Below are 12934 nucleotides of genomic sequence, written 5' to 3' on the forward strand. Positions count from 1 at the left end.
CCCGAACTTTTAAAAACGAATTTTTGGTAACGTATATCAATTTTTGTATTTAAAATATTTTTTCTTAAAATTATTTTAAATGACATTTTTAAGTATTCGACCGATCTAATCCAAATGTCATTGATGACTCTAAGTCGATCCGAAATTTCAAATTCATCAAAAAAACCCTTTTTTAAAAAAATCAAGTCATTATTTTTAATTCGAACTTTCGATTTTAAAAACGTTATGGCACTGATATTTAACAATTTAACTTAACAATCAAATAAATAGAAGCAATCCCTCCATATTATTGTTTTTAACTCAAATCCAAAATTATTTATAAATCTACAGTTAATATAGAAAACACAATATATTTCACGATAAGAAGGATCTTAGCTCAATAATAATAATAACATTATTTTCTAAAACAAAAGATGCAGGAAACTATACACTGTTGTTCCTTTAAGAAAACCATGAGAGTTGAACTCCCCAAACAAGCTGGGTAAAATCTATAAATAAAGCTTCCCCTGGTGCTTACAAAGGATTTGATCCTTACTGTGTCCATACATGAAACAATTTTCTTCGACAACTCTTCCCCTCTTACGGCATTGAATTCGGCTTTTTTTCCAGCTCGATGTCGCAAACAATAACAATCTGTAGATCAGCTATGTCACAGTTGTTTGTTGCTTCTGGGAAAGGTCTTGCTGCCGCTTGACGGAATCTTGAGTCTCGCCGTTGACTTTCGTGTCCTTGTCTTCACTAGTCAGGTATTTGTCAACTTGTGCGGCAGTTTGCCTTCCCTCCGAGATTGCCCACACAACTAATGACTGGCCACGCCGACAGTCTCCAGCAGCAAAGACACCGTCCACATTCGTTGCAAATCGGCCGTATTCTGCCTTGAAGTTTGACCGATTATCTTTTTTGACACCTAATTTTTCTGCCACTGTCTGCTCAAATCAAAGAGGAAGAGAACTGATGAGCAATGCTCAAACCATGCAACATAAATGCAACTTGGATGACTGACGAGCAACAATTATTCACCACTAAATGACTTTTAAGGATACGAAAGGTAAAAGGAAATCAAAAACCTAAGCATGAATGGGCATTCAGGTTCACTAGACGAGGCATTAAGACCTGATTTCCACACAAAGAATTACTAAAAAGGGGCAGTGATCACAATACTGACCGATTCAGGCCCGAGGAACCCCATGGCTAGCAGGACTAGGTCAGCCTCGATTATTTCCTCAGAGCCCTCAACTTCCTTGAATTGGAACTTCCCACTGGCATCCTTCTCCCAACGCACACGAACAACCTCAAGTCCTTTAACAGTTCCATTCTCATCTCCGACGAACCTCTTGGTCAAAACCTCGTAGGTTCTTGGGTCTTTTCCAAATTTGGTAGCAGCTTCTTGGTGCCCATAGTCTACACGGAATACACGAGGCCACTGCAATTCCAAAAAGGAAAAGAAATGTGGTTAACGGTCAGATTTCTAGATTATTTAAAAGTTCAAATTGAAAGCAACAGCATAGAATCATCAAGAAACGAAGAATATAACTGTCAAACCTGTGGCCAGGGATTTCCAGGAGCTCTCGTCTGAGGTGGTTGAGGAAGTAGCTCGAGGTTGACAATGCTACTACATCCATGCCGGATAGATGTCCCTATGCAATCTGTACCAGTGTCACCTCCACCGATGACCACAACTTTCTTGCCCTTAGCTGATATGTAGTTTCCATCTTGGAGGTCACTATCAAGCAAGCTTTTAGTATTTGCGTGTAGGAACTCCATTGCAAAATGAACACCAGATAAATCCCGTCCTGGTACAGGAAGGTCCCTGCATCAAGCAAATAAATGCAATCAATTCTGCAACCATGTAACAATTAATTTTATCATTTTGATCATTTAGGTCCTATGAGTACTTTTCTTTCAAGCCAACAAACCATTGTTTGATTGTAAAGAATAGTGAACTGAAAATACTGAAACCTCTCCAAAGATTTATCAATAACCAACAGCTCTATTTCTTCCCTCAAAGATATACCTGGGTTTGGTGGCTCCAACTGCCAAAACAATGGCATCATTCTCCTCTAGTATCCTGTCAAGAGAGTAGTTCGGGTCATTTCCAATATTTGCATTAACCACGAATTGAACTCCTTCCTCAGCCATGAGGTTCACCCGACGCTGAACTACGTCCACCTTATCTGCCTTCATGTTTGGGACTCCATACATCATAAGCCCTCCAATTCTATCAGCACGCTCATACACAGTGACAGAGTGACCCATTCTATTTAGCTGATCAGCAGCAGCCAAACCAGCTGGTCCACTTCCAATAATAGCAATGCTTTTCCTGCAGAAATACATGCATACAAAATTTTACTTTACTGAAGCATAAATTACTATAATATATCAAGCTTGCAGAAATGCAAATTATCTCCTAGCCATAACATTTTAAATTTCTACTAGAACCTTTAACAAAGGAATTAACTTTTTAAATGCAAGGTCTACATGATATGTATACTGAAGGTATAACACAAGCCATACCCTGTTCTCCTGAGAGGAGGTCGCGGCACCATCCACCCTTCCTCAAAAGCTCTATCTATGATAGCACATTCAATGCTTTTGATGGACACAGGATTTTCAATGATACCAAGCACACAAGACCCTTCACATGGTGCAGGGCACACTCGGCCAGTGAACTCTGGGAAGTTATTTGTCTCTAGAAGACGATCTAGTGCTTCACGCCATCTATTTTGGTACACCAGCTCATTGAATTCAGGGATTTTGTTTCCAAGAGGGCATCCAGAGTTCTCCTGAATTTATAAAGAAGATCCTAGATTTAAGCTGTGCTTTGTGTAAATTAATATTTAAAATGATGAAGAAAGAGCAAAACGGGAATCGGTACCTGGTGGCAGAAAGGAGTACCACAGTCCATGCAGCGAGCAGATTGTGTCTTTAAAAGTGGGCCAGGTTCTGATTCCTCCATGACCTCCTTCCAGTCATTCATGCGAACATTAGGATCTCTATATTTAACGCCTTCACGTTCATAAGCAACAAAACCACGATGTTTCACAGCATCAGAAACCTGAGTTGGCCTCTTCACTGTTTCAGCCTCAACTGTCTACAATTTCAAAAGCAAATTAGAACGTAAACAAATAGTTCGTGATAGTGATACCAACAGGCATTATGCTGATAGCAACTGAACACCAAAAAGAAGGGAGCAATCAATGAGGGTTTGTACAAATTCAATGAAATAAATCAAAAAATAAGTGAGGGAAGAAAACTTTGACTAAGAAGAAGCAGATAGCCTTATAAAGGAATGTAAGATTTGATAATAACAAATACTGCATACCGGATTTGATTTCTCTTTCAATGATGCAGCTGCCAGCTTCTTAAGCTCTTCAAAAGCATCTTTTTCGTTCATCTCTGCTTCATCTTTATCCTCAGCTTCTTCAGCATTTTCAAGAGCTTCCTTAGAGGCTTCCTTAGAGGCTTCCTCATCTTTCATCTTTTCCAGAATACGCTTGTAGTCTCTGGGGAAGACTTTTATGAATTTGGGCAGAAGATTCTCGAAGTCAGCAAGTACTTCTCTAGCCAACTGGCTATTGGTATGACGCTGATGTTGCTGAATCATCATTTTTAGAGTGGCAATATCCTCTTCTTCTTCAACTTTATCAAGGTCTACCAGCTCAGGGTTGCACCGAGATTCAAATTTTCCATCCACATCGAGGACATAAGCAATACCACCACTCATACCTGCAGCAAAATTTCTACCAGTTTTTCCAAGCACAACAACAGTCCCACCAGTCATGTACTCACAACCATGATCACCAACACCTTCAACAACTGCTTTGGCACCTGAATTACGAACACAAAATCTTTCTGCTGCCATTCCATTGAAATATGCTTCCCCAGAAGTAGCTCCATAGAGAGCCACATTACCAATTACTATGTTTTCCTTGGGATCAAACTGGCTTCCATTCGGTGGATAAACTACAATTTTTCCACCTGATAATCCTTTGCCAACATAGTCATTGCTATCACCTTCAAGCTCCAGCATGATGCCATGGCAGAGGAAAGCTCCCAGGCTCTGCCCCGCGCTTCCTGAGAGTTTGACATGAATTGTACCATCAGGAAGACCCTCCAGGTGGTAGAGCTTAGTTACTTCATGGCTCAGCATTGTTCCAACCGCACGATTCACATTGCATATGGGTGTTTCAATGTAAACAGGAAGACCTTTCTCTAAAGAAGCTGTAGATAGTTTAATGAGCTTTTGGTCCAAAGCCATATCCAAGCCATGATCCTGTTTTTGAATACAATACTGAGCAGCTTCAGGGCGAATGTCAGCAGCAGGTCTGAGAAGCAAGGAGAGGTCAATATTCTGAAGTTTCTCATTACTACTAAGCACTTCCTTATCAACTTCAAGCATATCTGAACGACCAATTATCTCATTAACTGTTCTGAAACCAAGCTGAGACATAATCTCCCTGACCTCCTCAGCTAGCATAAAGAAAAAGTTTATAACATGTTCAGGCTCTCCAGCAAATTTTTCCCTCAGCACGGGATCTTGAGTAGCAATGCCCACAGGACAAGTGTTCTTGTGGCATTTTCGCATCATAATGCAACCCAGAGTTATTAGAGGAGCAGTGCTGAAGCCAAACTCCTCAGCACCAAGCAGCGCAGCAATGGCCACATCTCTTCCGGTTTTAAGTTGGCCATCAGTCTGGAGTACTGTACGACCACGGAGATCATTGGCAACTAGTGTTTGGTGAGTCTCAGCCAAACCAAGTTCCCATGGGAGCCCAGCATTTTTTATGCCAGTCCAACGTGAGGCCCCGGTGCCACCATCATGACCAGATATTAAGACATGGTCTGCATGCCCCTTGACAACCCCACTAGCAATTACTCCCACTCCAGCTTCAGATACTAGCTTCACACTGATCCGAGCTGATGGATTTGAATTCTGAAAAACCAAAAAATATGTCAGAAAGACTAACCATTGAACAATAACATAATAAAATATTGCATCTTAGCAAGAATATTGAACCGATTCTCAAAAGTGGAAGGCAAAAGGGCTGCTGGAAGATGAAATATAGACATGAAGTAATGTTGCGTACAGAAACAAGTAAAATAGCAGAACATGCCCAGAGAAAATTAGGACCATTGGTAGAGTGAAGAACTCTAAGTTGCAATGTCCTAGCGGCTTCAAATATATATATATATATATATATATATAAAGGGAGAGCACATGAACCTACCTTGAGATCATGAATTAGCTGCGCAAGGTCTTCGATTGAATAGATATCATGATGTGGAGGTGGACTGATAAGTCCCACACCAGCTGTAGAATTTCTAGTAACTGCAATATCTCCTATTACCTTATGACCTGGAAGTTCACCTCCTTCACCAGGCTTTGCACCCTGCATAACAAAGAAAATTTAAGTTAAAAGATAATCAATATACAAAGAAGAATTTGCTTGGTTCATATTTTAACCTCACCAAATATCAAATGTAGGTATCAGTTAAAGATGCAAAGTCACTGAGAGGTGCTTTGCAGAACACAGCATCATCTGCCGGGAATATAAATCCATAAACAAGAGGAACCTCTATTCCTATGGGAATACAGGCACTAAATATAAAAAAGGTGCATACACTTTTCCATATGAAAGATTAATACCTGAGCCATCTTTATTTGTAGTTCATCAGCATTTGTAAGGTAGTAACTTGAAACTCCAAATCTCCCACTAGCAACCTGCTTGATAGCACTACGCTTTGGATTCCTTGAACCATCAGGAAGAGATTCCATACGAGATGGTTGTTCGCCTCCCTCACCTATTAGGAAAATTTGAATTACAAAAAAACAGCAGAATTTCATCATTTTCGAATCAAAGTTGGACATAGGAGTTCTCAAACGAGCATTTATGTTGATACTTCTCTAAGAACATACCGGTATTTGATTTTCCCCCAATTGTATTCATAGCAATAGCCAGGGTTGTGTGTGCCTCCAATGATATTGATCCATAACTCATGGCCCCGGTACAAAATCTTTTCACAATTTCACTGGCAGGTTCCACCTCATCCAATGGAATTTTCGCTTTCGACTCTTTGAATGTCAACATACCACGCAGATTACAGGTTTTGTTCAACTCATGAATACGCTTGGCATATTCCTTATAGGCAGCAACACTATTACCCCTGGCAGCTTCTTGCAACTTTGCAATAGCAAGAGGATCATTCAGGTGAACTTCACCACCTTTCCTCCAGTGATAATCTCCAGGATTAGGCAGTGCTACAGCTTCTGCACTTCCAGGAGCAGGAGCCCGATAAGGGAATGCTAACTCATGCAAATGAAGCGCATCACGAGCTAGCATCTCAAATGTTGCTCCTTCAACTCTGCTAGGAGTTCCTGCAAAACACTTCTCAATTACTTCTGAAGAAAGCCCCAACGCTTCAAAGATCTGAGCACCCTTGTATGAGGCCAAAGTAGATATCCCCATCTTGGCAAGAACCTTCATCATTCCATAGTTGCTTGCCTTGAAATACTTCTTCACCAGCTCTTCCTTTGAAAGGAACTCACCACTAGATTTTGGAGGAATCTTCCCATCTACTTGCAATCTCCAAATGGCCTCTATGGCCAAGTATGGGCATATAGCATCTGCACCAAATCCAACTAGCGTGCAAAAATGGTGCACTTCACGTGGTTCAGCAGACTCAACTATTAATCCAACTCGTGTACGCTCAAGATTTTTTACCAGGTGGTGATGAACAGCACCAACAGCCAAGAGGGAGCTCACAGCAACACGCTTTGATGAAAAGGCTACATATTTGAAGGACGGTGAAATTAGTTCGTTGAATTACAATTCATGAATAGAAAAGATGGCAATAGAGGTGGTGCAGCCCAATGCCACAAAAAGTTGAATCAGATATAAGAATAAAAGTTTAGTTAAGAGTAGAGAAAATAATGTAATACCTCTGTCAGAAAGAACCAGTAATGTATAACCTTCCTTAATTGCATCTCGTGCTTCAGCACAAATCCTGTTCAAGGTTTCCTCTAGTCCCTTCCTACCACGGTCCTTTGAATAAGTTATGTCAAGAACTTTACTACGCCAACCTCTGAAATTCATCTTTTTAATTCCTTCCGTCTCTTCAATTGATACAAGAGGCCCTTTCAATGAAAGACGATGACATTGCTCTTCCGTTGTTTCCGTTAGATCTCCTTCTGGACCAATCATGCATTCCATGGATGTCACAATTTTCTCTCTAATAGGATCAATAGGGGGATTGGTTACTTGAGCAAACATTTGCTTGAAATATTCAAACGTTAGTTTCTCTCGGTTGGACATAACTGCCAGAGGAGTATCATTTCCCATTGAACCAAGGGCCTCTGTACCATCTTTAGCCATAGGAAGAAGAAGCATCTCCAAAGCTTCAACAGTGTAGCTGCACGGATGCCAGAAGAATATTACAGAATGTTCCATTAAGGCATTTCCATTGTGTAAGGCATAGCTGGACAGACACATACCCAAAAACCTTCAATGGAGCCAATAAGCCATGAATTCCCATGTTCTCCATGTTGTCATCATCAATGGAAGCCTTCAAGTCACAGAATTAAACATCGGTGAGACTTTTTTCAGGGGAAAAAACTCAACTTGAGGAAGATGCAAGAAAAAAATTAATGAAAAGAAAACCAATCATTTACCGGCATAGTTCCAGCAATTGGTGGAGAAACCCTCTCAGATTCCTGAACTGAATCGACTATGTCCTTGAGATTAATTTTTTGCCGCTCAATCCATTCACCATAAGGCCTAGCAAGTGAATATTGCTGCTTCAAGGCTACATCATCGACAACAATATGATTATCAAAATCTACCAAAAGCATCATCCCAGGATTTAGTCTTCCTTTTCTTAGTACATCTTCAGCAGGGATATCGACAACACCAACTTCACTGGCCATGATTACTCGTCCACTGTGTGTAACATAAAACCGACCGGGGCGGAGTCCATTTCGATCCAACGTAGCTCCAAGGTAGCGACCATCAGTAACTGCAAATAGGTTTTTCATCAGTTGAAGAAGGCTAAAAGAATATGTTAAACCCATCAATAACTGAAAGAATATGTTTACTTACATGATATGAGAGCAGGCCCATCCCATGGCTCCATTAGAGCTGAGAAATACTCATACAAGGACTTCCTATGAGGATCCATATTTTTGTCATTTTGCCAAGCTTCAGGAATCATCATCATTATTGCTTCTGGGAGACTTCTACCAGCCCGAACCAGAAGCTCAAGGACACCATCAAAAGCCCCTGCAAGACACAAAAGAAACAAAAAAGATCATATACCTGCCAGTTAAAAGAACAATGAGTATCATCTGTTTGGCATTGGATGAATTTGAAATGGGATAAGAAAATGCAAGTATAATGCAAGTATGATGCAAGAATACATGAAAGATAATCCAACTACACAAGAAGAGATGCAGAAGTTTACCTGAATCAGATGAGCTGGCATCCACAATTGGAAGAAGCTTTTTCATCTCATTCTTCGAGAGACCAAGCTCCTTGCACTTCAATAATCCCTCACGTGCCTTCATCCTATTGAAATAAAAGAAATTCAGCCAAAGCCCTTTAATTAATAAATATGCAAAGAGGAAGGAAAACATCTTATATAAATTTCAACTAATCAGACAATATAATCATTTATCCTTTTATTTTAGCTTTAATCACACAAACAACTTCATAACCAACAAAAACGTAGTGAAATGAAGATGCATGTAGCACTCAAGTTCTGAATCATAGAGAAAAAATCAAACCGGCATGCATTGTTCACTTTATTTATCAGATCTACCATAAAGAGGAGTAAAGGAACGCATGTAACCAACAATAAAACATTGGCAAATACAGAACTAAGATTGAAATAACTTTATTAAGTTGCTTCAGTTACGGTAAAAAAGAGGATCTTTTATAAGATTCAAACAAGTTTAAAGTTTAAAATATATATTCTCAACTATTCAAGGAGAAGGAAGAAATCGTAATATACATGTATATGCAAATTAATCCAGAATTTGGATTTTCCTCTGATACGTACCAGTTTATGTTGCCTCTAAGTGTATTAATTTCCCCATTATGGCCCAAGACACGCATTGGTTGTGCACGTTCCCAGCTAGGAAATGTATTTGTTGAAAACCTAGAATGTACCTGCATCGTTAAAAGGATCAAATTTGTCATTCACAACTTCCTCTGCTAAGAATGTAGGGACTGGTTCGGAAATGTCCGCAATGCACACAAAAAATTGTGTTCAGGCATTTCGAGAATGGTATACTGCAGTGCTGAGACACAAATAACACTACCCTGAGCTAACTCAACCAGACACAAATTTCCCTTCCACCGGTAAATAAAAGTCTCATCCTCACACAATCGATGATAAAGAGCATTGCAGCAAGTTTCTGCAAACATTATTTACTTGCAATGAAGTTTCTTACCAACTCACCCAAGGCATCCAATCCAGCATCCAAATTCATATAGTTAATCAAAGGAGTGGAAGAACTTAAGAGATCATTCAAACCTCAATGCCTAAGAAGTCATCCCTCAACCTTGCATCTCTTCAATTACCAGTGGTTCCATGCTGTTTTAAGTATAGAGTTAGTGGAGAAAGAATAAACATGAATGGGATAATATATTTACCAGGGCCATGTAGCTCGTAAACCTTTCATTGCCAAGATCAGCATAATAGTAGTTTGGAAGTTGGTCAGGCTTTAACTGCCCCTTATATACAACAGTCCTGCACAAGCCAGATACAGGTTTAAATATTTTTGATATACAGAACAGCAGGAAAACCTCTTATGATGAACCCATGTTTCTAGAGCACAAACCTTGAGGAAAGAGAACATATATAGAAGTCTCTAACACCACCATGTTGGAGGTTTAGTGCTGCCCGGATAGCAACCATTGAAACCCTCCTTAATATATACATCTGTAAAATAGTTACCACATTCGCAATTTAATCAATCATATAGAAGCAACTTGCAATGCCCTTACTCCACCACAAAGAAAGATAAGCCTACTTGTTGTTCAAGGTCAGCCTTTGATCTAGGTGTGCCTGTAAGAAACACTTGCTCAATAACAGGCTCTGTTTGCAAAGCAGAATTGCCAAGTCCTGAGTTATCTGTTGGTACAGCTCGCCACCCAAGCACTCTATGCCCAAGTGATTCGGCAATCTGCAAAAGCCAACAAAATTTTCATCAACTTCCACTTTGAACTACGGGCAGAAAATATGGAATCCTTATATTTTGCTTACAAGAAAATGGGCAAGGATACTAGTTTGAAACCTTTTATAATATATACACGTTTAACTAAATTTTTCTATACATAAATTAATGCTTGAAAGTTTTAAAGTTGAACAAATAGTCAAACGTTTTCAATTTAATAAAAAAATTGTATAAAAAGTAATAGAAAAACATAAAACTAATTCACTTTTTACACTTCGTAAGTGGACTTTTCTAATCTATATGTACATTGTATTTGTGTGGAGAAAGGAGTGCTCTCTAGAAAAGGTAAATACAAGGGGGAAAATATTATCATTTAATGAACACACAACAATACTAGGACTGTACTCAAAATACACTTACCAGATCTACTACCAGCATTAAAGAACAACTCTTTCAGCTTAGAAATTTACCTTGGTGAATACATTTTTGCTTTCTTCCCGCCGGCTCTCAGATGTGGGCAAAAAGAACATGCCCACAGCGTATTCCCCTGGTGATGGCAACTCAAACCCAAAATCTTTTGCAACCTGAACAGGATAATAAAAAAATGTTCAGAAGGCCAGAGCATTTTTTTCCATAATTACTCAGTAATTATTAAATACGAATAGAATCTGGGCATTAAGGGACACATTTCATTTATTATTCTTCCACACACTGACGCATAAAAAGTGGTTCAAAGTTCAAACTTAAAAAAGAAATCTGAAATGGAAATTTCCAGTTGGAGAACTTTATTATTCCACCGAATTTAATTCCAAGCATTGTTTTTCTATTTATTTTTTTAGGGAAACGGGATAGACATAAAAATTCGACAACACGAACAAACCTCCTTATAGAAATCATGAGGGAGTGCCACAAGAATCCCAGCTCCATCTCCAGTATTTGTCTCACATCCACAGGCCCCTCGATGCGACATCCGTATCAACATCTCCAAAGCATCCGTTATCTAGCAAATTCCATAAAAAATCAAGTCAAAACACTAAAATAAACTCGAAATACGCTCAAATATACGTATATAAACAAAAATTACATTACAAGGCACGCATATACTAAAACGTACAGTTTTGCGGCTCCTGTCACCGGATAGCTCAGCGACAAACCCGACCCCACAAGAATCCTTATCAAAAGATGGATCATAAAGACCGAGAGGCTTCTCAGGCACACCGGACAATGCCGACCGCACCGTCACCCGGAGTTTTGGAATCCGACCCGGCCCGTCCGACTGCCAAAAGTGTAATCTCTCGGAAGCAGAGCACCGCAATCTGGTTCCGAGAAACTTCTTCTCCAAAGGCGCCGAGGATTTTCTTGTTACGGAGCATCGAGCATTTCTAATTTTACGGCGGTTTGAAAGAGTGACATTCAGCTGAGGATTAAGATAAGATTTGTTGATTGAAGGAAGAGGTACATAGCTGTTCCGAACTTGAAGAAGATAACTAGACGTCGGCACGGACGACATTTTTCAAAAGACCGATTCTCGTAATAATAATTCCCGGAGTTCGCTTTTCAATAAGATCGGAATATTTTGGAGTGAAAATCTAGTTTCGTTTTCAGTTTCAGCTCCGACAACAAGATCTAGATAGATCTGAAATAGGACGGATTTCAAACGAAATTTTGAAGGATTTTTCTGATTGGTTCAGGGAAATTAAAAAGAGGCCTCGAAATCTTTCAGGTGTAAGTTTCAAAATCCAGTTCAAGCAAAAAAACCAAATCCTTCAAATCGATAGCGATTCTTTCACATGCAGGAAAAATCCACGGATTCTCCAACACCGATCTTCGAATCACTCGAACCAGGAATCGAAATTCCGTCACCGATCACACCACAAGAAAATGAAACGAGAAAACGCGCAGAAAATCCTAAAGAAAATAGAAAAAGCAAAGAGAAAATTACTGAGCAGATCCGACCTCAGAGTGGGGTGCTCTTTAGATAAACCTTGTGAGTTGAGGATATATATAGAAAAATGATAAGAGTAAAGAAAAAGGGAATTTGTTTTCAGTGACAAGTATGTGGGGACCACAGTTTTGCGGGAAAGCCCTCAAAATTTACGCCTGTACCCAACAACCCCACCCTAACAGAGACGTGATAGGTCACGCTTCAAAAACCGCCACGTGTAGGTTTTTTTACCCTATGCGGCACAGCGACGGAGGGAGATAGCCATTCCGGGAGTTGCATGCTTTTGTTGTTTTCATGAGGTTCGGTTTATTAGGTTCGGCTCCGAGCCTTTGCAAGATGGGTAAATTACACTAGAGAGTCACTAAAAGTACGATGTTCATTTTGGTTGCTATACTTACATAAATTATAAATTAATCATTAAATTTATTAAATAATTATTAAATTTTATTAAACTGTACCAACATAATTTTTTGAGCATAATTCAATTATCTTTGGTGTACTCTATCCAATAAAACCACTAAGAAATATTTTTTTATTCAAAATTGTTAAAAGTTTAAAAAAAATTCTTAAAGAGAAGAGAGCTTACTAAAAACAATGTAGGTAATTATAAGCGTAATGTGACGCGAGGGGTGACGAAAAAACAAAAATAAAAAAGGTGAACTTTTTAACCTGATAAACACTGGACGCGGCCAATAGTATACGTGATACGGCAAATAACTTACCAAATTTAGTTTTTTTTCCTTATTAAATTTATTTATTACCATATTTATTTGTGAACTAAAAAAATATTTTACTCATGAGATCAACACTTGTTA

General features: G+C 39.2%; 1 protein-coding gene across 4 annotated transcripts; it reads right to left on the reverse strand.

Annotated features, from left to right (window-relative positions):
• Positions 1 to 606: 606 nt before the first annotated feature.
• On the reverse strand, positions 607 to 12136 carry LOC120184088 (glutamate synthase 1 [NADH], chloroplastic-like). Of its 4 annotated transcripts, none has more exons than XM_039188649.1 (22): positions 11289 to 11684; positions 11055 to 11174; positions 10645 to 10758; positions 10031 to 10183; positions 9839 to 9939; positions 9651 to 9747; positions 9055 to 9164; positions 8458 to 8561; positions 8097 to 8276; positions 7670 to 8013; positions 7493 to 7563; positions 6941 to 7410; positions 5918 to 6787; positions 5648 to 5802; positions 5229 to 5390; positions 3323 to 4933; positions 2876 to 3091; positions 2515 to 2783; positions 2015 to 2320; positions 1543 to 1810; positions 1166 to 1423; positions 607 to 926 (listed from the first exon to the last, which is right to left on the reverse strand). In XM_039188649.1, exons 1-22 carry the CDS (start codon positions 11682 to 11684, stop codon positions 645 to 647), a joined length of 6657 nt encoding a protein of 2218 aa, XP_039044580.1. In that variant the 3' UTR covers positions 607 to 644. The 4 variants fall into 4 exon arrangements, with proteins under 4 accessions (XP_039044580.1, XP_039044582.1, XP_039044583.1 ...); XM_039188650.1 differs by lacking the exon at positions 607 to 926 and adding an exon at positions 1008 to 1043 and having other exon boundaries at positions 1142 to 1423; positions 11289 to 12136; XM_039188651.1 differs by lacking the exons at positions 9651 to 9747; positions 9839 to 9939; positions 10031 to 10183; ... (1 more) ...; positions 11055 to 11174; positions 11289 to 11684 and adding an exon at positions 9449 to 9580.
• Positions 12137 to 12934: the final 798 nt, after the last annotated feature.

The sequence above is a fragment of the Hibiscus syriacus genome, unplaced genomic scaffold (genome assembly GCF_006381635.1).
Source record: "Hibiscus syriacus cultivar Baekdansim isolate YM2019G1 unplaced genomic scaffold, ASM638163v2 tig00112857_pilon, whole genome shotgun sequence".
Taxonomy (NCBI): domain Eukaryota; kingdom Viridiplantae; phylum Streptophyta; class Magnoliopsida; order Malvales; family Malvaceae; genus Hibiscus; species Hibiscus syriacus.

Bases quoted from the DNA above. Each gene is read 5' to 3' on its own strand.
- LOC120184088 (XM_039188649.1), bottom strand. From the start codon at position 11,684: ATGTCGTCCGTGCCGACGTCTAGTTATCTTCTTCAAGTTCGGAACAGC. The intron at 7,411-7,492 runs GTATGTGTCTGT...GCATCCGTGCAG, and splicing joins GCTCCATTGAAGGTTTTTGG to CTACACTGTTGAAGCTTTGG. The intron at 6,788-6,940 runs GTATTACATTAT...TCAAATATGTAG, and splicing joins ACTGGTTCTTTCTGACAGAG to CCTTTTCATCAAAGCGTGTT.